At 45.1% G+C, this 25,628-nt stretch overlaps 1 protein-coding gene across 1 annotated transcript in view; it reads right to left on the reverse strand.

Annotated features, from left to right (window-relative positions):
• The window catches only part of RPAP2 (RNA polymerase II associated protein 2), a 133,300-nt gene that overhangs the window by 43,114 nt on the left and 64,558 nt on the right, over positions 1-25,628 (reverse strand). The window contains exons 9-10 of the mRNA XM_082266134.1: positions 24,637-24,731; positions 13,933-14,013 (exon numbers count right to left, since the gene is read on the reverse strand). Of these exons, the coding sequence (XP_082122260.1) occupies positions 13,933-14,013; positions 24,637-24,731 (176 nt within the window). The remainder of the gene's footprint in view (positions 1-13,932; positions 14,014-24,636; positions 24,732-25,628) is intronic.

Below are 25,628 nucleotides of genomic sequence, written 5' to 3' on the forward strand. Positions count from 1 at the left end.
AGATGTCCTCCTACCACCCCCCCCTCTCTATTTTTCTTTTTCCCTCTACTCTACTTGATCTTTAACTTTCATTGTAACTCTCCTATCCCTCCCAGCTGTGGAGGCTTCTTCTTTACGCCTTCTTTGCTGCTACAGCTGGATTCAGTAGAACTTCTGGTCCACAGCTAGATAGAGTTTTTGGCGAGACGTACAGACCAGCTCTTAGTCACCAGTTTTTGCATTGAAATTAATATGAATGTGTAATGTATTTACATATAGCCTCCCCTTCTCTATAGCAAAAGTTTTCATAACCAGTGATATTTTGTTAATTTCTGCGTGATGTTTCATGTTAGATCTTGCACTTTACGGTCCTCAAAAAAGTGGTGTTGGCCCCCAGCAATAACACGGAGCTTCGCTGGGTATAGCATGGCATAGGAGGCTTGCAATTTCTGCAGACGCTGCTTGACCGCGAAGAATTTCGCCCTGCTCCTCTCCACCTCAGCAGAAAAATCCGGGTAGAACGAGACCCGCACTCCGTTATACTGTATATCCCGACGTTCCCTCGCCAACCTCAGGATGGTCTCCTTATCCCGGTAATTAGGTAGGAGGGCCAGCATGGTACTTGGCGGGCGACCCGGTTGCAGGGGGCGAGGGGGAACCCTGTGGGCCCTCTCCACAGCATAGAGAGGAGAAAAGGCATCCCCACCAAAGGTTTCCTTAAGCCAAGAGTCCACAAAGTCCGTGGGGTCCCTCCCCTCCATCTTTTCAGGCAGACCCACAATATGCACATTATTCCGCCGGAGGCGGTTTTCCACATCTTCAGCCCTCTGCTCCAGGGCCCTGGTCATACCAGCGGTGTGGCGGGACTCCCTGGTCAGGGGGGGGCAGCTGGTCTTCCAGGTCACTAACCCTCCCCTCCACGACAGTGGTGCACTCCCTGACCTTCTGGAGGTCCTGCCTAAGAAGGGACACAGCCTCCGTCAGACCCCCAAACTGTTTCTTGAGGTGATCCACATTCGCATTGCTCCTGTTAATGGCCCGCAGTATGTCAGCAAGAGTAGGCTGTGCCTCCTCGCCCCCGTCGCCCCGCTGCACATCCTCCACTGAGTCCCTCCACTAAGTCAGCTGCACAGTCCTCCACTCCAGGGCCGCTCTCTCCCAAGCTGACCGGGCCAGGGTCACCCGAGCCAACACTAGCGTCCGGATGTCTCCCCTTCCCCGCTGAGCCAGGGGACTTTTGGGCATAATATCGCATATCGCGCTGTGGTTCTTTCGGTGGATTCTTAGGGGGCTTGGAGGACTTACTGGATGTATCGGGCTTCTCAGAGCCTCTCGTCCGCTGTGGCAGGCCGTGTGCGGCGCCATCTGGGGGCCCAGACATCCCGGATTCCTCCCGATTTTTGCGGTAGAGCATCGCCCGGAATCAAGGAGAGAAGAACACCAGCGGGTACCCAATGGTACAGGGAAGCTGTGGTGACCCGGTAAGTTGAGATAGTGACCGGGGAAAGGATCAAAAGCACGGATATCAGCGGGAGCTCAGTGAGATGCGTCCTCTCACATGCCGCTCCTGGCTACGCCCCCTAGATCTTGCACTTTAAAAAACATTATTGAAAGTGAAACTCTTATTCAAGAAGCATTTTTGCCAATTTTTTAAATAGATTTTTCAATGTACTAGGTGTCTTGTAAAATAATATTGTGTTGTTATAGTTTATGGCGCTGTGTACTTGCTATAATGATTAAATGTGTGATTTCAGATTTCTAAAAGAAGCGTTTAAACTAAATAACAGATTCTGACAAAATATGGTAAACTGATCTAGGAAAGCTTGTGTTGGCAAGTAATCCTTTGTATTGTGATATGGGAGCTATAGTCAGGCTGTGCTCATGTGACAATTATGTACACCCACTGGAGTGTGGGTAACTGGAAGCGACAGCTCCAACACATCTGGGGAAAGCCATTTAACATAGCTAAGAACAGGGAGCTCTGCTCAGAACAAGAAGGTATTGATTGAAGCAAGGGGAGGCAATATTCTTGTACTTAAATAGAGAAAGGTGCAGAAATTTGTGTCTAATAACTCCTAGTCAAGGTTTATATTGATTGCCAAACTCCCAACACTGGTCACTGCCATTAATATGCTATTTAAAAAGGATCCTGACACAAGTGACTTATTGAACTGTTGTAATAGAGACAGGCAAGCTTTTAGCAGAGGTTACTAAGCTTTTTTGGCAGGAGTTCCAACTGCCTAAAATCAACAGAATGGCATGACAGTGAGAAGTTTTAAATACAATTTTAAATGAAGAGCTAACGTTTTTCACTTGGCCTTCTGTTTCAGTTCCAAATAAAGTTTTTTTAGTTTATTATTAATTTCTCTACATCTCAAGTAATCCAGAGCAGATCCTATGGGCATTAGGACTGTGTTTGCTGAGCTTAGGTAAAGAATATTTGTAACATCTAGAGTCAGAGAACAGTCTGTGACTTTGTTTTTGTTATTTATTGAGGGATAATAACTTGGATGAGGGTGGAAGACTATGGGATGCCCAGTTGACTTCAACAAAAAACTTCAGGGACAACTCTTCCTAAATACAGTCTCTATGCACAGCTCTATTTCTTCCTCCAGCACACCGTTGCAGAATCCAGCTGGATCACTGTATTAATATTTGACAGTCACTCAGTCAGAATGAAGCACAGGCCCATTACAGACAGGAACCTGAGGCCCCTTGGTTGTGTAATAGAATTTCAGTGTCCAGCTTGCATCCCTCTTGTGGCTAATGATCCCAGCATCACTTCTTCAGGCACTGCTAACAACTGGCTGTAGCTGCCCCTTTTCTAGGCTTCCAGGCTAAATTCTCCACTACAGTCCTGCAGACTGACACTCACCAGCCCACCCAGCTGACTCTTAGGAGATCTCCCAGTAGTGCTGACCTGCTCATGCTGTCCTCGCTCTTTGCTACCTTTGTGTGTTTTGATAGGATCCTTCCACCACCTGAATCCTGGCCCAAGGTAACCCCCCCCCCCCCCAGACTAGGGGGAACCCCTGAAGGCTACCAAGTGCTTCCTCAGCCCTCCATCTTCCACCTGCTGGCATGACTCATGGCTATTTATGAGGTGGCCTGCCCCTTGCCAGCCCTTCACTGGGGATTGCCTGAGGACCTAATAAATATGCCGAGCAGCTCCTCCTAACATCCACCCACTATGTCTAGAACATTTTCCAATGTCCAAGAAAACAGGGGGAGGCACCAGAGAGGATGTTACGATAAGTCATCCAACCTTGAGTCGCTTCGTCCTGAGCTAAAACTAAATTTTTACCTACACTAACAACAAACTTAACTACATCTAGCACACATACTAGTGGGTGCTATCCTTGAAAAGTTTGGGTTTGAAACAATTCTTCAATAAATGCTGGACTGCATGATAGCAGGGTAATCGGATGCCAAGTTTGAAAACAATTACAGCTGTCAGTTATATTCTAAACCTGAATGGCCATTTAAATGTCTCATTCTAAATGTCATGCACAATGAATTAAAGTGCATTTTTAGTACAGTTATGCTTTAGAAATCTTAACGTTTAAGCTCTAATACTGGTAGCAAACCCGTTAGTGAATAGGATTGTTTAGGGTTGGCAACAAAAGTACGACGACAAAGTGGCAATTTTGGAATGTTACTTCACGTCTTTTGGTGCTGCCACAGTTTTAGGAAAGTAGCGTTCAGGATGTCAGCCAAGATAGCAATATTTATAATTTAAACTTCACCCATACTAGCTTCTACATATCCCAATAAATATGTGGGTTGTAGTTATAACACACACCTTTTGAGGCTACATTTTTTATCAGACATGCAGAAGCGGGACGGATCCATGCCCACAGTAAATCCCAAGTCTCATGTGCCGGCCAAGAATAGCCCCGTCCATGCTGAGTGGAAATTATATGTATGAGAAAACAGCCGCACGCTGATGACATCAGGTTTTTCAAACCGCTTTATTAGAAGCAGACATTGCACACTGCAGCCTCACATAACTGGTCTGTCAAAATGCTTTCTTGTATAGATTTACATTACTTGCAAAAGAAAACCATAAATGCTTCTCCTTTGTCAAAGATCATTCAAAAAACACTACTCCAGTACGATCATTCAAAAAAACACTAGTACTAAAATTCCAACTGTGCACTTTAAAGCGGAACTTCACTCAAAAGTTTACTTCCCCACCACATTTAGAATGTTAATTTTTTTTTGGGAGGGAGCAGGTACCCAATTTTGACAGGTAACCACTCCAACTTACGGTCAGATTGCTGCAGGGATCTGAGCGGAAGTTCAGCCCTCCACTCCTTCCCTCGAAGCCTCTTGGGACACATCACATGTCCCAGGAGACTGCGAGACCAATCTCAGAGCACAGCGTGGATCATGCATACACAGTTGGTAGCCAGCTGTGAAGCTACAAGGAGTCACAGTCACCTGCTCAAAGTTAAGATGTCAACTCCTGCACCCAAAGACCGGCAAAGAGCCAGGTCGGGTGAGGACATCGCTGGATCCTGGGGCAGGTAAGTATGTGTTTTTTTTTAAAGTCAGCAGCTATAGTATTTGTAGCTGCTGACTTTAAAATGTTGTTTAGGGGCTGAAGTAGTTCTTTAAATATCATGAGGTCATGCATATTCTTGCTTGAGCCAGGAGCTGGTTTTAAGTGCTACTATAGCTCTTTATGTTTTTTCTTTTTGTTAAAGGGGGATTGGAAGCTGTGCCTAAAAGCTGAGGACAAAGGACTAGTCACCAGCAATGCCTTTGGTCTCCCTGCAGCGGATCATTACTGACTTTGCACGCTTTGTTCTGCACTGGATCTCTGTGTGAAGGAAGTCATCTTGGTAGAGGCACAGATTTGGTTCTTCCCATTAGTCTCCAGCAAAGTGAACAGTGAGCGCTACGGCAGTGTAAATACCAAATCTCATTTCATATATTCGGACTCTAGCAGTCAGGGATAGCAGTGCCTTAGTCCTCACACTGCAGATATACAGTTATATGGATTTAAGCACCCTCACTTAGCTAAAGGTGCACTGCCATTTAACAGGAGGATTTTCAGACAAAAGACATTTTTTAGTGCACAAACATTTATAAATGTGTGCTATAACACAGATATATTAAATCATTGGAGTGGAGTTCCACGTTGTAGCTAGGTTGGCATTTTTTCTTTATTTAAACAGTCAACACAGCAATCTACATACATACTGTTACAGATTTTGTTTGCAAGATAGTCATAAAATGATGGTTTGCATTGCAGACTATACACTTGGCATCTGTTACTCTCTTTACTAATAACTGACTGGTTCTTTGCCACATCATGCATGTTAGAAAACATATGGTATAGATTACTTTATATACACTGCTACCATTGCATTCTATGACTGTACATGCCAAAATGTGCCTGAAGGGAAAAGTACAGACAACACCCACATAGACAACATGTAATGTAATTGATGCTGAATAATTCTTGAGAAAAAATTAACCTGAACACAAGAGAAAACTAAAAAACCTGGGGGTTTATTTACGAAGGCTGGAAAGTGCAAAATCAGGCTCACTTCTGCAAAGAAACCAATCAGCTTTCAGGTGTTCCTGCCAAAGCATAATTGAACAAGCTGAGGTTAGAAGCAGATTGGTTTCTATACAGAAGTGAGCCTGATTTTGCACTCTCCAGCTTAAGGTCCCTTTCATACTCAGGCGGACTCCGTTTTTCGCAGCAGGGGATCGATCCGCTGAGCAGGCGGATGACAGCTCCCCGTGCATCTCTATGGGGGAATCGGATGGGAATGGACCGTCTGTCCGTTCTAATCCGATCCGCTGGACGGATGAAAAATAGGGTTTCCATCTGTCCAGATTTGACGGATCGGATGTCAGCGGAAAGAACGATCCGATCAGATCCGCCTGTCAGTTTTTTAGGCGGATCTGATCGGATCCTCCATGAATCCCAATGGGGCAGCGGATGTCAGTGGAGACATGTCTGCTGACACCCGCTGCCCCCTGTATCCGATCCTGTCCGTGAAATCCGGACGGATGGAAACCCAATTTTCTATCCGTCCAGGGGATCGGATCGGATGAGAACAGACAGGCGGTCCGCTCTCATCCAATTCCCCATAGAGAGCAGCGGGGCTCTGACACCTCCCTCTCCGCACACAGTGCAGAGATGGAGCGGTCATCTGCCTGCTCAGCGGGGATCGGTGGACCGCAGCACGCATCCCAGCATGTGAAAGGAGCCTTAGTAAATAAACCTCAATGTCACAGAATAATAAATAGTTAAAGCCATTAAAAACTGAATTTGGTAAAACCTGATGAAACAAGCGTGGTGTGAGCTTGCCCGCCTAGTTAAAAGGAAACCTGCCCTGTTAATAATATGCAAGTTGCCTTTGTTGATTTCCTACTAAAAAAAATGCTTGGAACTTTTCTTCCATGTTAACCCAAAGGCTTTACTACTTTCCAAGTTACTAAACTGAAACAAATAGTTAACAGGTTAGCATTTCTGTCTTAACTTGCTGCATACTTATTATGGGGCTACTGACTGCAAAGTACTGAAGTAGATAAAAACGCAATACAGCCAGGTAACAAGTGTTTTCAGAAGGATGGTGGCCTTTGTATTTCTCTCAGCTCTCCTTTCGCTTCTCCCCCTGCAATTGCTCCCTCCGCTCTTGCTTGCTTTCAAAATGAAAGACATAGGCTTTAAACAGAACGTAGCTATAAAGAGTGTTTGTAAACACTGTTTAGAAGCATAAATTAGAAATGCAATGTAATATTGTTGTTACATAACATGTACTCTGTTCTAAGTACACAGTATGACGGTTAAAGCAACCTTACGAGTTTTTAAGTTATAAAACAAATCTGTTAACAGATCAAAATGGATTTTTTTTTGGTGTCTATAGTATTGTATAGAAAAATAAATGTATTTTTGAAAGACAATATTACCAAAAGCAAGCCTTGTTTGTCTAAAAAAAAAAAAAAAAATAGTATTACTTTATTATGTTAAGCAATGACAAAATTATCTCCAAATAAACTGCCCCTATAATAGAAATGTAAAAATTGCTTTGTCCATAAGGGGTATACGTTACATGTGTGAGAACTGAAGTGTTTATGGTTAAGAGTCCCATAATAAGAACTTTCAGGTTCACTTGGAAGTGTATGGAAATTCAGACTGGCAGAATGGGGTGCAGAAATCGTCACACTGGATACTACAGAACACTATTTGCTTGAGTTTTAAACCTTATAGTGGTCTACTTGTAAACCCAAACGGTTTTATTTGTTGTGTTACTTCTTAGGAGGACAGTGACATGCATCATTAAGGCCATTTTTATAGACCAATGGTTTTACTGGGGAGGCAGATACCGAGTCTGAGAACCCAAGTGAAGCAAATAATTTACCTTTTAGTTTACTTTCATGGCCTAAAAGACAGACACTCTCCCGGGAATAATGTGACATCTCCATTTTGGTAACAAAAGCGTACAGGCACGCTGGGACTTTGCTGGGAGTGAACTATAACTGTACTAAAAAGTCTTCTGAGATCTCCTTAGAGCCCTTTCTCATCTGTGCAGAATGGACTAAAACATTGCAGCAAGTGGGATGGACGGGAAGTGTTTCCAAAGAAGTCAGTGGAGGGGAAAATTTCATCTCAATAGCTCACCATCCGGCTCTTTATTAGTCCCCTCTGCAAGGCACAGTGACAGAAGACCGTCATCTCTCTCAGTCTCCAACACTGAGAGGGGGGAGAGGTTACCGATATCATCATGGTAGCCTTTTAATGTTAGAATGTCTTGTGTCTTCTCGTAGCGAGGGAAGAGGAAAAAGTTGGTTCTGGTTACCTGATATACACTGTCTCAAATACATTTTATTCCAATGTTATCCTTCCAATTATAAGGAAAATGGGAAATAATATAAAAGTAAATGCTGTTTACTGAAATGGCTGTCATTTAAAAAGGAAAAAACCTTAGCTGATATAAAACGAAGGTGCTGGGATTTAACTGGTCCATGTATGCCCAAAAGCCAGGCTGTCCTGAACAAGCAAAGTTCTAATGTTTTGGGGATAGTGTTGCCCGCTTCCCCTCTCCCACACATTCCTATTGGCCTGCTACTTTGATAGGCTGCTGAACTGGCCAATAAGCCTGCATACAAAGTGTCACAAAGAGGAAGTGGTCAGATTGGCTCACCATTTGGGCATAAATAAAGCATTTTTTCTTAAATTTCAGTAATGATTTATTAGTGGGTTTGCAGGTTTACTGTGCTATATTGACAGAAAAAAAATGATAAAAACAAAATCCCCTTGCACAACCTGATCCTGATAAACAGTCATATGTTGTATACAGTATATGAAAATAAAAATATCAGGCTAGGATTAATGAACAGGGTTAAAGAATAAGTGAGTTTCAAAGAGATAAGTAGACAGGGTCACAACAAGGAGAAGGGGGGGGGGGGGGTGGTAGATAATTTGGTTGTTGCCTTATGATTAAAAGACTGTAAAAGGATCTTCTCACTTTGAGTAAGAAATGTTAGATAAGCTGTTAAAATAATACTAGACACACACTGTTTAATTTACATTGTCCCTTCCATATATGTATGTGGATGATAGTACTGTAATTATTTTAATAAAAAAAAAATCTAAGTAGCTTTATCCTAATCTATATATAGCTGTCACATGACCCAGCTCTCTCCTAGCCTGTCTTGCAGACAAATATAAGCAGGAGGAGCTTCTAGTACTCTGCTGCTGGTCACATAAAAAAAAAAAAAAAAACAGCATTGGAAATACAGATGAAAAAAAAAATGTATTATTAATAAACTGTTTCAAATTAGCATGCAAATGTTTAAAATCAAATCTTAAGAGCCCATTCAGACTAGCACGAGACGACTTTGGGGGGCGACCTGTGAAGTCGTGTGCACCGCGACTTCGGCGCGACTTGCAGAGACTTTACATAATGGAAGTCTATGCAAGTCACCTCCAGGTCGCCCCAAAGTAGTACAGGACCCTTTTTCTAAGTCAGAGCGACTTGTGTCACTCCTATTAGAACGGGTCCTGTGCTAATCAATGGACCGCGACCGAGCGCGACTTGTCAGGCTGACAAGTTGCCTGACAAGTCGCGCTAATGTGAATGGGCTCTTATTGTTTTTTGGCAATAACATGGTGTTGGAGGATTTTTCTACAAGTCGCAGGCTGTGTCACGCCCCTCCAGCCTGTGTCTTCGAATAAGAGGGAGGTGAAGCCTTCATTAATCTACATTTATATCCTGCCCCCATTGTGTTTAGCCTGTTAGTGGGCATGGAGGAGAAGGGAGGGAGTGGGCTGTCAATTACCACTGTGTATACACCCACATATGTGTGGCTCTATAGTCACATGGGCTGCTCAGATGTGATAGAGAGGATATGCCCAGCATAGAAACTCACTGAAAACTGAGCATGTGCAGAGTTGCCACCACAGCTGCAAAACCCCTAGTTGAATTGGGGACATGAACAGGAGGTGGGGACAGAGAGTAGCAGAAACAACCAGTTTTTTTTTGCAGAATACCGAAAATGAATCTCATAGTGACTGAGTGAGTATGAACAGCATGGAATACACCATCCATTGATAGTTTTTCATAATGTGGGTTTAGTGACACTTTAAAGCGGTAGTATACTCATTCCCAGAACTTTACATTATTAGAATTATATCAGTGCATATAACGTAGGTACATTTCTCTTTTCTCACTTACTTCATCCCTTCTTTAGTGCATGCTCAGTTTACCCAGATTTTCCGGCAAGCTTATGCTGCCGTAAAAACGCAGTGTCTATGCCGGGGCTGCGTCATTTCCTTTGTTTGATGTCAGCCCCGTGCTCACGCGAGACTCCATCCCCATTCTCAAATTCCTCCACTACCCCATGTGACTCGCTACGTCACAGAGGTGTGCTAGTGGAGAGAGCCAAAGACGCAAGGAGGAACTACAGTGAAGAGGAGATCAAGAGAGAGAGAAAGAGTTTTGGTTACTGAACCAAAACGAGGCTTGGTTATGGAGGCTACTGCGCATGCGCGGGATTTCCGAAATGAAAGCAGAATGATGGCGGAAATAGTGCCCAGAAAGTGACAAGAAAACCACAATAGGAATGGCGGCGCTAAAGATATGGAAAAACACAGCGAAAAGGAACAAAACAAAGAAGTAAGCAACATTTATATGATATCATTTACAGGCTAAGTAATTTATAATTAAATATTACATTCTTAGAATTGAAATTGAGAGAAGAAGTGCTGAGGATACTACCGCTTTAGGAACGGTTGTAATGCCTGATGATGTTGAAGATACCAGAGTAGGGTACTCTATCTTGAAAGGATAGTCAACCAGAAGTCAATCCTTTTACAACTGTAATCTCTACAAACTAACGATTCACTTTTTGAAAGTGGAGCAGAGATGTCCACTACTTGGGAATCAAACTCTCAGCCCTATTTAAAGTGATTGTAAATGATCACCTTGTAAAACAACCCATCCAGGTTAAAATAGAAATGAAAGGCAAAACATTTATGTATAGAAATAAAAAAATATAAAAAATACCCTTTTTCTCTTTTTTATAAATGATCACATGCCCTCGGTTCTAAGCTGCATAAAAGCTGGTGGGAGGAGAAGCAGCATCACACGGAGCTTCTCAGTGAATGGTCGTGCAGCAGGGGCGTGTCAGGACAAGTCTGATCATTGAAGGAGAGCACACGGAGTTCTCAGCACAGCTAGAGAACTGGCCAAGCTGTTTTCTCCAGTTTATTGTGGTCAGTTTTTTTAGGAAAGCAGAGGGACGGGCAGGAACACCAGAGATTTCACACAAAGGAAGCAATACAAAGAGAACAGGATACTTTCTCATACAATTACAGTGCATCCGGAAAGTATTCACAGCACTTCACTTTTTCTTATGTTAGTCTTATTCCAAAATGGAGTCAATTCATTATTTTCCTCAAAATTCTACAAACAAGTTTGTTTAAAATGTTTTCTAATTTTTTTAAAAATACAAAATATTCACAGTCTTTGCCATGACATTCAAAATTGAGCTCAGGTGCATCCTGTTTCCACTGACCATCCATGAGAAGTTTCTACAAGTTTATTGGAGTACATCTGTGGTAAATTACGTTGATTGGACATGATTTGTAAAGGTGCACACCTGTTTATAGAAGGCCCCACAGTTAACAGTGCATTTCAGAGCACAAACCAAGCCATGAAGTCCAAGGAATTGTCTGTAGACCTCCGAAACAGGATTGTATCAAGGCACAGATCTGGGCAAGGGTACAGAAACATTTCTGCAGCATTGAAGGTCCAAATGAGCACAGTGGCTTCTATCATCCATCAATGGAAGAAGTTTGGAACCACCAGGACTCTTTCTATTGGGGGAGAAAGCCTTAGTTAGGGAGGTGACCAAGAACCCGATGGTCACTCTGACAGAGCTCAAGCGTTTCTCTGTGGAGAAAGGAGAACCTTCCAGCAAAACAACCATCTCTGCAGGACTCCACCAATCAGACCTGTATGGTAGAGTGGCCAGACGGAAGCCACTCCTCAGTAAAAGGCACATGACCACCCACCTAGAGTTTGCCAAAAGGTGGCTGAAGGACTCTCAGACCATGAGAAACAAATTTTCCTTTTTTTTTTTTTTTTAAATAATTTTTATTGGATTTTCAGAAAATAAAGGGCGTGTACAAACATCGGAATGAAAATATGCCATAAAGAAACAAATTTTTCTGGTTTGATGAAACAAATATTGAACTCTTTGGCCTGAATGGCAAGCATCATGTCTGGAAGAAACCAGGCACTGCTAATTCCTTTGCCAATACCATCCCTACAGTGAAGCATGGTGGTGGCAGCTTCAGCTGTGGGGATGATTTTCAGCGGCAGGAACTGGGAGACTAGTCAGGCTCAAAGGAAAGATGAATGCAGCAATATACTGAGACATCTTTTATGAAAACCTGCTCCGAAATGCTCTCGATCTCAGAATGGGGCAAAGGTTCATCTTCCAACAGGAAAATGACCCTAAGCACACAGCCAACATAACAAAGGAGTGGCTACAGGACAACTCTGTGAATGTCCTTGAGTGACCCAGTCAGAGCTCACATTTGTACCCGATTGAACATCTCTGGAGAGATCTGAAAATGGCTGTGCACCAACGTCCCCCATTCAACCTGATGGAGCTTAAGAAGTCCTGCAAAGAATGGGAGCAACTGCCCAAAAATAGGTGTGCCAAGCTTGTAGCATCATACTCAAAAAGACTTGAAGCTGTAATTCAATTAATTCAACAAAGTATTGAGAAAAGGCTGTAAATACTTATGTACATGGGATTTTTTTAGTTTTTTATTTTTAATACATTTCAAACAAACTTTATTCATATTGTCATTATGGGGTATTGTTTGTAGAATTTTGAGGAAAATAATGAATTTATTCAATTTTGGAAAAGGCTGTAACAAAACAAAATGTGGAAAAAGTGAAGTGCTGTAAATACTTTCCGGATGCACTGGACATGGTACAGCAGGCACATATCAAGAAATGTGAAGTGTTGGGGTAACAAGCACTTTAATAAATAAGGTTTATTTCTCAAGAGACGGGATAACTTTGAAGAAAAACATACTTGGGAACTGTTTGCATGCTAACAACATATTTATAAAACAGTGATTGTCAGGGAATCATTCACTGTAATTCAAAACAAGTTCACTAGGAATACTCATGTGCAGTGAATGTTTAGTTAATATCACATTTACTGATTTACTGACAGTGTATAGTATTATCACTGATCGCTGTATTAGTGACACTGGTGAGATCAGTGGCAGTCAGTTCCCACCCAGTGTCAGTTAGTGTCAGATTGTCCGCCACACCACCACAGTCCTATTATAAGTCGTTGATCACTGCGTTGATCACTGATTAGTAGTATAAAATAAAAATTCCAGTATATATACACCATAGTTTGTAGACGCTATACCATTCATGCAAACAATCAATATATGCTTATTGGGATTTTTATTTACCAAAAACATGTAGCAGAATACGTTTTGGCCTAAATTTATGAAGAGCTTTGATTTTTTAAATTTCTTTTTTTGGTATGTTTTATTGCAGAAAGTAAAAAAAAAATGGGTATTTTTTTCAAAATGTTCAGTCTTTTTTCGTTTATATCAGGGATCCTCAAACTTTTTAAGCAAAGGGCCAGTTTACTGTCCTTTAGGCTTTAGGGGGGGCCTAACTGTAGTCAGTGGGAGTAGAAAATGCCCCAGCATAAGTGCCCCATCATTGATCTTATTAGGAGGAATAGTGCCCCATTGTTGATATCAATGAGAATAGTGCCCCATTGTTGAGATCAATGAGAAGAATAGTGCCCCATCGATGGGGTGAGTAGGGGGAATGATGCTCCATCATTGGTGTCAATTTGTGGAATAATGCCCCAAGAGTAAGATAAAGGCAAGCAAGTTTGGAGACCACTTGTATCAGAGCCGGTTCACATAGGCGCGACCCGACTTGCCGGGGCGACCTGTGAAGTCGCGGTGCGCAGCTCACACCGCGACCTTGGGAGCGGCATGCACGGACTTCATATCATTGAAGTCAATGTAGGTCGCTCCAGGTCGCCCCAAAGTAGTACAGGACCCTTTTTCTAAGTCGGAGCGACTTGTGTCGCTCCTATTAGAACGGGTCCTGTGCTAATCTATGGCAGGCGACCCACGGCGACTTGTCAAGCGACCAGGTCGCCTGACAAGTCGCCCCAGTGTGAACCGGCTCTTAGTATACCACTTGTTTATATAATAAAAAAATACCACCAAAATAAACCTGTATTTGTGTAAAAAAATAATTATATAAAATTACCAGTTAAAATAGCAAAAAAAATGGCCTGGTTATAAAGGGGGTAAAACCTTCTGGAGTTGAAGTGGGTAATAATATTGCTGACACAGCCAGCAGAGGGTGGAGCAGTTAAAAAGACACTGTTGTAAAAGTTAAAGCAAATAAACAAGGTACTCACCTAAAAGTTTTCACCAGGTTGTGCAATTCTTTGGCTACATCACTATACGTAATCTGAAGTTGCACCAAAATAGCAGGAAGTCTAAAGAGGAGAATGAAATGAAATCATTTTACATCACCTATGGTGATTATTGTGCAGATCTGTATAATATTTATATCAAAGCACCAACCAGATGAACACTTAAATGCTGCAAAAAAAAAAAATGACTTTCAGGTTTCACAAAGCTGCTCACACTTAGGCTGGTTACTGGGCAGAAAAACGGTTCTAAAGTCTTATCAGATTTTTATCATATAATTAGAGAATATCTTAAAGGACAGCTGTACCTTTAGTGCTCCCTGAATGCAGCATGCCTGGAGAAATGCTTAGATATCTAATAGTTCATATTCCCATGGCACACCTTCCTGGATATAGGAACATCTGTTGTGGGTGCTGCAGCGATCACCAGCTGGTTACTGGATCTATCACAGATACATACATATCCGCCAGCACACCAAGGATCTTGCACAGTAGTCCGAATAAACTTTTTATTGCAAAAGGATCACCTCAGGATAAGTGCAACTTGTTCGGAGTCACGCAGGACCCCTTCACTTGCCTGACGAAGGGGTCCTGCGTGACTCTGAAACGTTGCACTTATCCTGATGTGATCCTTTTGCAATAAAAAGTTTCTTCGGACTGCTGTGCAAGATCCATGGTGTGCTGGTGAATATGTATGTATATGCTTAGATATCATTTGGTTACAAAAATTTTCGCTGTGTGGGCCAGCCCAGTGCTGTACAGCTTTTTCTCAGAAAAGGACCTGCCAGGTATGCTTTTTAGTGAGCATGCATTCCACAGCTTCATTCATTCCTATGGGTTGGCCGTATTGTGCTGGATGGCTGGGGTACTGTTGACCCACAGGAATGAATAGGGACGCACCGAACATGCGCAGGAGGAAGGGGTACTTGGGGAGAGTTTTTACGGCAAAGGCTATGCGGTGCCAGGCAGTGAAGACTGTTGGAATGGGGAGGTGCAAGTTCTAAAAGTACTAGTGCAAGTACTAAAAAGTATTTTTAGCAGTCAGGCTGCACTGCAGTAAGGTTGGGTGCATTACACTCAGATGTCAATGGGATGGAATGAAAAGCATGGATTTAAAAAGTCTGCATCTGCACATGTTTAAAGCGGAGTTCCAGTCACCTGTGGAAAAAATAAAAGTCAGCAGCTACAAAAAACTGAATTTTTGTAAAATCTTACCTGTAAAATTCCTTTCTCTGAGTCCTCCGACAGTCGCCGCCATCTTCATATTCGTCACAATGGGGTATTAGACTTTGCTCCGTAGGAGTAGCAACAGAATATGTCAATATTAAAGCTTTTAACATATCCCCTCAGTCTATACCCTCCTGCTTCCTATTTCATATCTCAGTTTCAGTGGAATAGCAGTAGAGTACCTAAACCCCAAAAGAGGGGCGGGGGCGGCGACTGTCGGAGGACTCAGAGAAAGGAATTTTACAGGTAAGATTTTACAAAAATTCCGTTTTCTCTTACGTCCTCCGACAGTCGCCGCCATCTTCATATTTGTCACAATGGGGACGTCCCAAAGCAGTGCAAACATGAGGGGTGGGAAACGCAGCCGCGCCTAAAGGCAACGCAGTCTCCACATCAAAGAAAGTAACCTTACCAAAGGAAGGAAACCAGCTGGGCAACATGAGAAAAAACTTGCTCAACGGGAGCAATAACCCAGGAAAAAAACAAATAACTCAGGGATAAAAAGAAATCCCAAACAGTCCAAAGGTACAAAACAAGGGACCCTAAGGAACCGCCGCACCAAGAACCTTGCGGCCAAAGGAAGCATCAGCCGATGCTTGAACATCCACTCTGTAGAATAGAGTGAAGGTGTGCACGGTAGACCAAGACGCCGCCCCACACACCTGGGCCACAGAAGCCCCATGACGACAGGCCCAAGACGTACTCAGAGATCTGGTAGAGTGCGCCTTCACAGGCATAGGGGAAACTTTTCCCTGCAAAACATAGGCCTGTTCAATGACCTGTCTGAATCAATTGGCGACGGCAGAAGCAGAGGACCCCCGGAAGGACAAACAAGAATCCGACTTGCGAACAGATTCGGACGATTTTAGGCAAATCCTAATCGCCCGAACAACATCCAAGGAGTGCAACTCCACCACCTTCGGATGTTTAGACTTCGCGCAAGGCGAAGGCAAGACAATGTCCTCATTGAAGTGAAATTCCGAAAGGCTGTCCGGAAAAAAAGAAGGGTTAGGTCGCAAGACCACCTTAACCAAGTGAAAGACCAGATACGGACATCTGCAGGACAAGCTGCCAGCTCCGACACTCTGCGAGCCGAAGTGATTGCCACCAAAAAAGGTGACCTTCTAGGACAACATAGACAACGAGATCTACCTGATCCGTTCAAAATGACCATGTTGTAACACGGACAGAACAAGAGTCCAGTCCCAAGGAGGCAGAGGCACCCTCCTAGGAGGGACCAGATGCCCCTGAACAAAAGTGCCAACCAAGGAGATAGATGCCATAGGAGGTTGAGAAAGAACGGCCCTCGCAGACACCTGACCCTTGATCGTAGCCAGCGCCAAACGCTGGCAACACCCTTTCGAAGGAAGGACAACACCCCAGACACCGAGTACGGGCGAGGTGAAAACCCCTGGACTCACACCAGGCAAAACAGGCCTTCCAAGTACGGTAATAGACCTTCACCGAGGAAAATTGCCTCGCGTCGATCAAGCTGTGAATGACCCCAGGGGAGAGACCCCTATCCCTCAGGACCTCGGTTTCAACAGCCAGGCCGTCAAAGCCAGCGACTGTAAAGCAGGATGGAATATCGGCCCTTGAGACCGGAGATCTTCTCGAAGAGGCAGACGCCACGGGGCGTCGACCGCCAAAAGCACGAGGTCAGCGTACCAGGACCGGCGAGGCCAGTCCGGTGCCACAAGAACCACTGTGTTCTGGTTCCGAGTTCAACCTGCGAAGGAACCTGGACAGCAATCGAAAACGGTGAAAACGCATACATCAGTCGCTACTGATGCCACGGAGCTACCAACGCGTCTGACGCGTCTGCCCGAGGATCGCGCGGCCATGCCGCGAACCTTCTCACCTTGCTGTTCAGACGAGACGCGAACAGGCCTACCTCCGGAAGACCCCACTTCGCGCACAATATCTGGAAGACATCCGGGTGGAGGGACCATTCCCCCTGGACCAGGGACTGGCGGCTTCAGATAATCCGCCTGCCAGTTCTCCACCCCCGGAACGTGAACCGCCGATATCGCCGGGACGTGTGTCTCGGCCCAAGACAGAATGTCGGCCATTTCCCGAGCCGCTCGGGCTCTATTGGTGCCCCTTCGGCGAATGACGTAAGCCACCGCCGTGGCATTGTCCGTCTGCACCCGAACCGGACAGCCCTGCAGCCTGTCCGTCCAACGTCGAAGACAGAGATTTATCGCACGCAATTCCAGAACGTTGATTGGAAGGGAGGATTCCTCAGGTAGCATCCGTGGTGACCACCGTCCACGAGAGAGGACGAAAAGACTTGCCCCCCGACACCGCCGGGGACTGGAGCCACCACAGAAGATCCCTTCTGGTGCGATGGCCCAACGAAATCTGGAGACCCAGAGAGTGCGGTCGCCCGTCCCACCTGGACAGGATCTCCGCTTGGAGACCCCGCATGTGAAACTGGGCGAAGTGAATCGCCTCGAAAGCCGAGACCATCAATCCCAGACATCTCATGCGCGTCCGGAGTGACGAGCACGGAACGTCCCTGAGGGACCTGACTTCTTCCTGAAGAATCCTGAGTTTGTCGTCCGGTAGGAAGACCTTCGCCTGGACCGAGTCCAGAATCATTCCCAGGTAGGGAAGACGAATCTACGGACACAGCGTCGACTTAGGAAAAGTTATCGTCCAACCAAACTCCTGTAGAGTCAGCATCGTGAGGGACAGGTCCTCCTCCAGACCCTGGCTGGTCGCAGACCGAACCAGAATATCTTCCAGAGATCCCAGGACAGAGATGCCCAGGGCTCTCAACAAAGCCAGAAACCGGTGCAAGCACCTTGGCGAAAACCCGTGGAGCCGAGGCGAGACCAAAAGGTAACGCCACGAATTGGTAGTGATCCTCCGCAATGGCGAATCGAAGGTACCTCTGGCAATCCTCGAAAAACGGGATGTGAAGGCACGCATCCTTCAAGTCGATGGAAGCCATGAATTCCCCTGGGAACCAGGGCAGCCACCACCGACCGCAGGGATTCCATGCGGAACTAGCTAACCCGCACAAAGCGGTTCAGAGCCTGTAAGTCTAGAATTGGACGTACCCTGCCCTCCTTCCTGGGCACAGCGAACAGATCGGAAGAGAACCCCCGAAATCTGTCCCGATGAGGCACCGGAACCACCTGAGGGAAAAAATCTGCTCTCCGCCGAGAGAGAAAACTCGATCTTGTAGCCAGAACGAACGATTTTCTGAACCCACCTGTCCCGAACACGGGCCAACCAGGGTTGAAGAAAAAAACCAAGCAAGCGTCCCCCCACCCCAGAACTGGGTGAGGGCGCCCCTTCAGGCCGCATCGTTATGGGCAGCGGGTTCGGACTGGCCGGACTTCTGCTTACCTGACCACGGCTTCATTTGGGAGCCTAGACCTTTGAACGGCTTGCCCTTATAGTGCGCCCGAAAAGCACGAAAGGACCCCGGAGAGGGCCGAAAAAAATCATGCTTCTTACCAGGAGCCACCATAGCCTAGTGGGATAGGGGCAAGAGCGTGCTCTTACCACCCGTGATCCCCTCTATCAGTGTATCCAAGGAGTCTCCAAAAAGGCGAGATCCATCACATGGCAGATTGGCCAAGGTCTTGCGCGAAGATTGGTCCACAGACCAACACTGCAACCAAACCAGGCGGCGAGACAATACCGCCACACTGTGTACACGTGCAGCCAACGGTACTATATCCAAGTCCGCATTACACAAATACATGACACCCTGATGGATTTGATCCACCATATCCAATGTCGCCGGTGAGGCCGAATCAGCCACCAGGACGCGTCTAAGCACCTGCGTCCCACTCGCGACAGCCTGGGCTGCCAGAAGAGAAGCAAATAGAGTTTTTAGCATAGAACTCGCAATAGAATAAGTATGACGGGCAAAAGACTCCAGCCTCCCGTCCATGGCATCCCGGAACACCGGGGCACCCTCTGCAGGAATCGCAGCGGACTTATTCAAAAACCGCTACCGCGTGACCCACCGGAGGCGGTACACACCACCGCTCATCAGAAGCGGGCGTGAAAGGATAACGCAGCTGAACCTACTTGGCACAGCAAAAGGCTTGCGTATAGTGCGCCAATGTTCCATAACAGCGCACTGAAAACCATCAGTGCAGGGAAAGACCTGCGATGCCTGGCGTCTTTTCTGAGTCCCCCAAGCTGCCAGGGCAGCAGGAGGACATGGTTCAACCTGCAAACGCAGCGTTTGTTCAATAGAAGCAACCAATTCATCCATGAGTGTAAGCTCTTCAGACGAGCCAGGGGGAGAATTATCAACCCCTTTAACCTCAGCCTCCACCTCGGACCCCACAAGATCCAGGGAGGAAAGGGACCCCGATAAGGAGACCACAGCCATAGCAGCCCCATCACCATCACCCTCTGAACCAGAGGAAATTGAAAAAACTCTGGGCCGTTTTGTGGACTGAGCAGCCATAAGCATTTTTACCTGAGCAGCAAGGTTAGCCACAACCTCAGCCAAATCCCCCCCTGGGGGGGAAAAGCGGCAGACCCTCGGCCTCCCACCAAGTGGCAGGAGATTTGCTTCCCTGAGAATCCATTGCCAAATAATATGCTGGAGAATAAAGGGTTAACGGCCCCTTTAACAAGCGCGGTGAGCGCAGCCCACCGCACACACACACACTAGCACAAGAAGACCCCCACAGGGATAAAAAGCTCAACTCAGGCAAGGATATAGGGATAGAGAGGATAAAAACCTGGATAGACCACTGCTGCTGCTGCTGTCTCGATCGGTGCGCCCAGGGAGAAGGAATGATGCAACTCAGGGCGCTCTATCAAAGCCTATGGAAGGCTACAAGAAAATAGCCGCCTGCAGTGTGAACATGCGGCCGGAGCGAGCGCAGCCAAAATGGCGCCATTTGGCGCTGAAAACGCCGCTCCTCCACCTCAGTGAATAGAAAAAAACACACCACAGTATAGTAAAACATGGCGGACCGCCGCAGCGGTTGCTGTAATGTGCCCCAAACACGATATAATCATGCCCCACAGCACACAGCCTTTCACACATTCACAGTCTGACACAGATAGTGCAGCACAGCCCCCCCTCCTTGCAGCCCACAGCATGCAGCCAGAGAGATAGGGAACTTAACAGTGTGAACACAGGCAGGGTTACACAGTCCCAGACTGACACCCCCCAAACAGACAGGTCCCCACACAAATACACTTACCTTCTATATGGCGTGGGGGAACCCGCACAGGCGAACAAGCCACTGCACATGTGACAGGGAGAGTCACATCCAGGACGCAGCAAAACTGGGGTTAAGAAACCGCACAGCGTCCAGTGAGGTAGCCACCTCACCATAGCATCCCTGCACCGAACAGGGATGGGTCGTTCATTGTGCCAGGAGCGTTACCTGGCTGAACGCTCGATGGCAGGCTGGGAAGCCACTGACCCACAACCTGTGACCAGGGGGATCAGCCCGAGACCCAGCCCGCATGAAACCTCTTCATCAGAAGAACTAACTAATGCTGACAAAAATAACAGCTAAGTAAAGAGAGAGAAAAAACTCAAACAAAAATCAAAAAAGAATAGAGAAATGCCCCAGCATAGAGACATCCAGCTACTCCTGACAAGCTAGACATTGAAACTGAGATATGAAACAGGAAGCAGGAGGGTATAGACTGAGGGGACCACCCCCTGGGGTGGGGATATGTTAAAAGCTTTAATATTGACATATTCTGTTGCCTAGCTACTCCTACGGAGCAAAGTCTAATACCCCATTGTGACGAATATGAAGATGGCGGCGACTGTCGGAGGACGTAAGAGAAACTATAGCTGCTGACTTTTAAAAAACAGCCACTCACCTGTCCCACGATCCAGCGGTATTCTCACCCGCTGTCTTTGGTCCCTGGCATCTTCACAATGGGCACCCGGCTGGGACAGTTTGTAACTTTACGGCTGGGAGCCCACTGCTCATGCGCGTGTTACGCTGCGCATAATAGCGACAAACACCATATAATACAAATGCCATATAATATGAGGAAGTACAGGAAGTTGACAATTACATGGAATATGGCCGGCCAAGAGAGGGAGTGAGGAAGTAAGGTTGAGATGGAATGATCAGTTGAACAATTAATTTATGAGGGACCTTCCAGAATTGACACTAATGGCCCGTACACGCGATCAGAAAATCATAGTGGTATAGCCATAGTGCTGTACTACTATGATTTTCTGATCGCCCCCTCCCGCGACTCGCCTGGTTCTCCTGTCCAACCAGGAGACCCGGGCATCCTACCTTCACCGCCGCCATCTGATCGGGTCTCCATCTGCACAGCCGATGTCTGACCGGGTCTCCATTTCTTTGAATTCGGCCCTGCCGAGTACCCGGAAGTGATGTCATGACATGGACATCACTTCCAGGTACTGGCGGCGCCGAATTTAAAAAACTTACAGCATTCAAAACAGCTAAACTTGCCATGAATTAACTTGAATGCTTTTAAGTGCAGAGGAGGGGGTAGAACCAATAATGTAGACATTAAAAAAAAAAAAAACATTTTTAATGTCGGAAAATATCGGCCAATACCGATATCCGATGACCAAAATATCGGTATCGGCGGTAAAAAAAAACGATATCGGTCGATCAATAATTCATACCCCTTGAAATTTTACAAACAAAAAAAAAAAATGTAAGTGTATTTTATTGGGATTTTATGTGATAGACCAACACAAAGTGGCACATAATTGTGAAGTGGAAGGAAAATGATAATTGGTTTTTAAATCTTTTCACAAATAAATATCTGAAAAGTGTGGCGTGCATTTGTATTCAGCCCCCTTTACTCTGAGACCCCTAACTAAAATGTAGTGGAACCAATTACTTTTAGAAGTCACCTAATTGGTAAATAAGAGTCCACCTGTGTGTGAACCCCTCAGAGGTTTGTTAGAGAACTTTCGTGAACAAACAGCATAATGAAGGCCAAGGAACACACCAGACAGGTCAGGGATAAAGTTGTGGAGAATATTAAAACAGAGTTAGGGTATAAAAAAATATCCCAAGCTTTGAACATCTCACAGAGCACTGTTCAACCCATCATCTGAAAATGGAAAGAGTATGCCACAACTGCAATCCTACAAAGACATGGCTGTCCACCTAAACAAGAAGAGCATTAATCAGAGAAGCAGCCAAGAGACCCATGGTAGCTCTGGAGGAGCTGCAGAGATCCACAGCTCAGGTGGGAGAATCTGTCCACAGGACAACTATTAGCCGTGCACTCTACAAATCCGGCCTTTAAGGACGAGTGGTAAAAAGAAAGCCATTGTTGAAAGAAAGCCATTAAAAGTCCTGTTTTCACTTTGCGAGAAGCCATGTGGAGGACACAGCAAACATGTGGAAGAAGGTGCTCTGGTCAGATTAGACCAAAATTGAACTTTTTGGCCTAAAAGCAAAACGCTATGTGTGGCAGAAAGCTAACTCTACACAACCCCCACCGTGAAACATGGTGGTAGCAGCATCATGTTGTGGGGATGCCTTTTTTTTTTGCTGTTCAGATGCTCTCTCCATCCAATCTGACAGAGGTTGAGCTATATTGCAAAGAAGAATGGGCAAAAATGTCACTCTCTAGATGTGCAAAGCTAGTGGTTGTACAAAGTATTGACTCAGGGGGGCTGAATACAAATGCCCGCCACACTTTTCTCAGATATTTTTTTTTAAAAAGATTTAAAAACCATTTATCATTTTCCTTCTACTTCACAATTATGTGCCACTTTGTGTTGGTCTATCACAATAAATCTCAATAAAATACATTTATGTTTTTGGTTGTAACATGACAAAATGTGGAAAATTTCAAGGCATATGAATACCTTTTCAAGGCACTGTATTAGTCCAAAGCTAAACTGCTGTGAGTGCTTGCTAGGATGGGAGCTTGTCCTGGCTCCAAGCTTCAATATAGCAGAAGAAATGAGATTTTTCCTACAGTTACCTGTAAAATCCTTTTCTTGGAGTACATCCCAAGACACAGAGCAACCATAATAATTACTATCTGGGTTATACGCCACCTATAGGTGAATGGACACTGGCAACTAAAAAGACAGGAAGTCCCCCTCTCTTCTATATAGCCCCTCCTATACAGGAAGTACCTCAGTTTTGTAGCAAGCAATAAACTTCCCAGACAAGAGGGGAGGGACCTCTGTGTCCCGTGATGTACTCCAAGAAAAGGATTTTACAGGTAAGCTGTAGGGAAAATCAAATTTTCTTTATCTTACATCACTGGACACAGAGCAGCCATAATTTTTACTATCTCGGACGTCCCAAAGCAACGCACTTGAGGGTAAGGGGACATTGAATATGAAAACCGCCATGAGACTGAAAAGATCTACATAGCTGCCTGCAGCACACTGCGGCCAAATGCAGAATCCTCTCGGGCCCTAACATCGACCTGATAAAATCTAGTGAATGGTTGTACTGAAGACCTGGTAGCGGCCCTGCAAATCTGAGCCGAAGAAGGTTGATGGTGAATGCCCATGAACCACCTACTCTTCTAGTAGAGTGTGCCTTTACCCGAAAAGGTGGAACCTTCCCCTTTAGACCATACGCCTGGATAATAACCTGGCGAATCCACTGAGAAATCATAGACCTAGATTCTGCCTACCCTTTCCTGGGCCCTTCTGGCAGCACAAACAAAAACCAGTCTTCCAAATCCGAGCTGACATCTTCAAATATACCTTAAATGCATGCACTACATTGAGAGGATGTAACTTTTCCTCTGCTGTTTGAGGATCTGGAAAGAAGGAAGGCAGTGTAATGTCTCCATTCAAATGAAAAGTGGACACCACCTTGGGCAAAAACCCTAGTCACTAACAAAGTATAAAATGTATTCAATGACTTTACAACATTTACACAAATGTGTTCACTTCTCATTTGTGCTATTTACAAGAATTCTGTATAATCTCTGCAGTTTGATTTTCACACGTTTTACAAGTGTAGTCAGTTTCTTGCTAAAGCTAAACTTGGAGAAGGTGATAAAACACACATAGAGGCCTGAAAGAATAGATGAGGTCCTTCACGCCTAGACATAGTAATACTGATAGCAACAACTTTGCTGGGCTTCCCTTCCAAAAGGGTGTTAATTTTACTTCATACTGTCCCAGCGTGCAACTGGCTCAAAAGCTAGTATAACTTGTCTCTGGCACTGTGAAAAAAGGAGTAAATCCAGCGTTTCTCTCTGAAGAGCGATCCGCATTCAGATCACTCCTTAGAGAACATTTGACAGGTAGTGAGGCGTGTATTGCCTCCTCACTGCTTGTTTTAACCCCTCAAACCCAGTACTAGAATGCCACAAATGTGTGCATTGCTTGTGATTGCAGAGTGCCCCCATTCAGTTGAATGAGTCGCAATCAGCGGGTGGTACTGCCAACTGAACATGACAGTAGAGATAATTCTTGCCACACCATGACATAATAGCTTCCTTTAATACTGCACAAAAACACTGCAGAGAACTTACACTTTTTTCAGCTTCTCCAGTACGATTCGTCTGCGGATTTGCTGCTGAGAACGAGAATCTACAAGAGGTAGAGGTGGAGCCCATGGGGCCTCAGCCTGGAAACAAACATAAAACTTGGTTAGAAAATAAAATTGCGTGCATGGCTGAGAAAGTAAGAATGTGGAAAACAATATTGTTTACTGGGCAATAGCCTACATGCATTGGAACTGAAGAGGTTCCTTGGAGAAGCAACGAAATGTCTTCAAAATTACAGAAGTCCAGATAAATGTGACCAACTACTACAAGACATACCATGACCTGAATAAATAAAAACCTTTACAGACAGCCTACATGCAGTTTGCTTCTCAACCTATACTTACATGTTGCATGGCTTCTTGCATTACAGTTTTAAAGAGTAAACTTGTTGTCATTTCACAATAAACATAATACAGGCATACCCCACTTTTAAGTACACAATGGGACCAGAGCATGTATGTTAAACGAAATGGTACTTAAAATTAAGCAATACCTTTTTTCATTTCTCAATGCAGGAAAATACACTAGCTCCATAGGAAATCTTGGTAAGCTTTACATGGCACTGCTCCCAAACCATAAGTGACAAGGACACCAAGCTTGGGGAGCATGTTAAGGGGATCCAGGACTATGACATGGTAGATTACCTAGGCAAGCTGGCCGGCCACAAATAGGATATGTTGTAGTCCTGGGTCCCCTCTCGGTGCTCCCTAAGTTTGGTATCCCTGTCACTTATGGTTTGGGAGCAGTGCCATGTCAAGCTTATTAAGATTTCCCATAGACGCCAATGTTAAAAACCGGGAGTAGTGCCATGCCAAGTTGACCAGCCTGTGTCCGTACTCGTGAGTGTAGGTAAAGTGAGTGTACTTAAAACGGGGTATGCCTGTATTGTAAAGGAGAAAGAGTCGGAGGATGAACATATTCCATAGCAGATATACTAGGAGATGCCTTCAAGGCACTCTAAAATTACAAAGTCTTAG

This window comes from Pelophylax lessonae (assembly GCF_965119305.1).
Source record: "Pelophylax lessonae genome assembly, chromosome: 8".
Taxonomy (NCBI): Eukaryota; Metazoa; Chordata; class Amphibia; order Anura; family Ranidae; genus Pelophylax; species Pelophylax lessonae.